The following is a 3838-nucleotide window of genomic DNA, read 5'->3' as shown; positions in this document are numbered from 1 at the left end:
ATACATATATATATATATTAGGTATATATATATATATATTAGGAAAAAGAAATCCATTATTTTTGCATGAAATTGAATGAAAAAATAATTTTGTTTTTACTATACCTAATATATATACACACACAATATAAACGGAATGAAAAATATGTTAAATTAGATAAATAAATTGTAATTCCATCAATTAAGTAAAAGAAATCCTATATTCGATCAAAGCTGCCTAAATATTTCGATGTGAATTTATATATCTACGTACAACAATTTTGTAAATGTATTACTGCGCAATAAAGTCCTTTTCAATCTTGAAACGCAATCATGTATGAAACAGTACTATTATAAAATTATGTATTAGAAGTATGTGTTCATACACGTTCTCTTGAAAAACAATATTCACTCACTAGTTGTTGATCAAACGGATGTTCACTTACTTATAGTCATTGCCCACAAGTATTGCTAAAGTCGGTACGCTTGACCCTGCGAAACTATAAAATTTCTATGTATTCAACAGAGTAATCTAACCGCAAAACATGTTGTGACATGTCGATTTTCTGTAGAAAAAAAATTTTTACATTACACTTATGCAAAATCGTATCTATCATGATCTTCGTTATATGGTAACTGCCATACGTTGATGTCTCACTGAGAAGAACTTATGCATTTTTATCTGTTAAACTTAAATCATCAATCGAAAAATGCTTTACTCTTATACATATACTCATTAACACACGTTGATAGTATTAGTGTACTATAATCAAGACATCTGTGACAATTATCAAATATATATCAAACCATCGTCGAACGTCTATCAAATTATTGTCAAAATCTTTCGAATCAATGTCTATCGAACCGTTATCGAATGCCCATCGCACTATTTTTAACCTTAACTATACACAATGGATTCGCAGAAACCTCAATCTCAATTTGCTAAATCGAGATCTTTCGTATTTGTGAACTTTTCTTTTTCTTTCAATCGATAATCGTCGAACGTTCAATCTTACACTGAAGAACGAAATGTGGAAACACAAATTATTAATCACGTATTCATCTATTTGTCATGTAATGCAGCATTTTCGATATTATTTAAAGCGTTAATTATTTATTCATATTCTATGTATATATATATATATATATTCTCATATATAATAAAATTTTTATCATAAATTTTGTGGAAAAAACATCAAATTTATTGATAACACAACTTTTGGCGTAAAAATTCATTTAAAATATTTTACTTCACACTTATACTGTATACATACTAACATGGTTCAAAGTATATGTGTTCCATGTAATGTTCCAATTCAAACATAAAAAACACAGTTCAAGACTTCATGTACGGATATATTAGGTGTAGTAAAAAGAAATCCATTATTTTTCCATTCAATTTCATGCAAAAATAATGGATTTCTTTTTACTACACCTAATATATCAAGTTATGACAATATTGCATTATATGCAACACGTATTATAACAAGTTTTACAATCAGTGCGTGCATACGTGCGTGCATGCGTGCGTGCGTGCGTGCGTGCGTGCGTGCGTGCGTGCGTGCGTGCGTGCGTGTGTGTGTGTGTGTGTGTGTGTGTGTGTGTGTGTGTGTGTGTGTGTGTGTGTGTGTGTGTGTGTGTGTGTGTGTGTGTGTGTGTATTTGCACGTACGTACATACTATATACCACCTTGATCAAAAAGTTACCACCAGGAATTACACCAGGTGAAGCTTTGAATCAACTAATTTGAGTTCTGTTTTTTTGATTGGGTTGCCACATCTATCATTGACATTCCCACCAAATTTTATCACCATAGCTTGACATTTGTAAAAGTTACACCATCTTGAATACATCTACCTCTGCACGTACTTTCGATTTTTTACAGTTTTAAAAATGGAGTTGAATTTGCAACAACGAGTTTGTATTAAATTTTGTGTTAAAAATGGATTCAATGGTGTGAAAATCTTGGAAATGTTGGAAAACTGTTTCGGCAGTGATACTCTAAAGATACTCTAAAGAAAACAGCCGTTTATGAGTGGCATGAACGCTTCAAAAGTGGTCGTGAGTCCATCGAGGATGACGAACGCAGTGGCAGGCCGTCGACATCGAAAACCGACGAAAACATCAATAAAGTAAGAGAAATGTTGATTAATAACCAAATTAACTATCAGAGAGCTGGCAGAGGACTTAAACATTGCTTATGGATCCATCAGGACATTATAGTTAATGGTTTGGATTTGCGCCATGTTGCTGCAAAGTTGGTTCCCGAAGGAACTGAATTTTATGCAAAAAAGGGACCACATTGTCATCGCCAAAGACATGATTTCCAAGGCTGAATCCGATCCAACATTCATCAAACGCATCATTACTGGAGACGAGACGTGGGTTTATGAGTACGACACGCAATCCAGACATCAAGAGAAAGTTTCAAATGAGCCAAGACCAAAAAAACCACGTCGTTTTCAGTCGAAAAAGAAAGCGATGCTCATGATTTTCATGGATTACAACGGTATTGTACATCATGAATTTTTGCCAGAAGGTCAGATAGTTAATAAGGAGTATTATTTGGGCGTTATGAAACGTTTGCGTGAAGCAGTTCACCAAAAAAGAAAGGATTTGTGAGCAAACAACTCGTGAATTTTGCACCATGATAACGCATCGTCGCACAGTGCCATCATTATCCATGAATTTTTGACCAAGAACGAATACCATCCAACAGCCATCGAATTCACCTGATATGGCTTGCTGCGATTTTTTTCTGTTCGATCGAGTCAAAAAACCATTACGGGGAACGCGTTTTAACAGCCGAAAGGAGATAATGGAAAAATCGAAGATGGCTCTGATGGCTATAGAGTTCCAAAAATGTTTCGAGAGTTGGATCAAGCGCTGGCATAAGTGCGTTGCAGTCGATGAGAAGTACTTTGAAGGGGACAATATCACTTTTGATGAATAAAACTTGTATTTTGAATTTTCTGAATGAATTCCGGGAATTTTTTGATCAAGATAGTATAATGTATATTCTTCATTATAAGGACTTATAAAATTAGCAAAAATTTTATAATGGTCTGTCAGACTGACATAATCGTTGGTGTATTTTTTAACATTACAATTCAAAGTTAAATAACTGATATACTAATATAAATTATACAATTTATTATGGACCTTAATTGAGTCACTCTCAATGCAAATATAGACAAATTATGATATTACAAATTATAAAATACAAATCTGGAAACGATTCTGTATCTCTTTGTTCATTTGATCCCGGCAATTGCTCTTTTTTAATATAAACATTCAAGAAATTAAATTTTTTCTGATTATAGAACTTGTTATAATGTGTGTATATAACGCAATATTGTCATAATTTGTTACGCAATATTGTCATATCCGTACATGAAGCTGACTGTGTTTTTACATTTGAACTAGAATAATGCATGGGGCATACTTTGAATTGTCAATTGAACTATATAAATGATATGAGAGAAAAATTAAAATAATTTAAGTAAATTTTTACGTCTTGAGAGTTGGGGATTGGCAAACGTGCACACTGCCGCAAGCCACTATAGCTCGGATGGCGCGTTTGCCAGGCTATCCCCAATTCCCAAGGCCCGCGTGCCAAGCGATGGTAGGCATATACATTTCGCAGTAGTAGGCCGGGTGAGCGTGCGTATTCGACTATCTTTAAGGATTAATGTCTTATTAACTATTGAGGAAATTTACAAAATTGTAGAGGACTTTTCGACTCAGTTTAGTCTATTCTACATGCCTATGAAATATTTGGCGATTATCTCCAGACACTCTATATACTGTATATAGTATATAGTATATATATATATATATATACTGTATATAGTATATA

General features: G+C 33.4%; 1 protein-coding gene across 1 annotated transcript; it reads left to right on the top strand.

The window, feature by feature from the left end:
- Window positions 1–2223: 2223 nt before the first annotated feature.
- LOC108685782 lies at window positions 2224–2601 on the top strand. The gene has a single exon (XM_018190750.1). It carries the CDS (start codon window positions 2224–2226, stop codon window positions 2599–2601), a length of 378 nt encoding a protein of 125 aa, XP_018046239.1.
- Window positions 2602–3838: the final 1237 nt, after the last annotated feature.

The sequence above is a fragment of the Atta colombica genome, unplaced genomic scaffold (assembly GCF_001594045.1).
Source record: "Atta colombica isolate Treedump-2 unplaced genomic scaffold, Acol1.0 scaffold158, whole genome shotgun sequence".
Taxonomy (NCBI): domain Eukaryota; kingdom Metazoa; phylum Arthropoda; class Insecta; order Hymenoptera; family Formicidae; genus Atta; species Atta colombica.
This window is presented reverse-complemented; position numbering and strand designations above follow the sequence as displayed.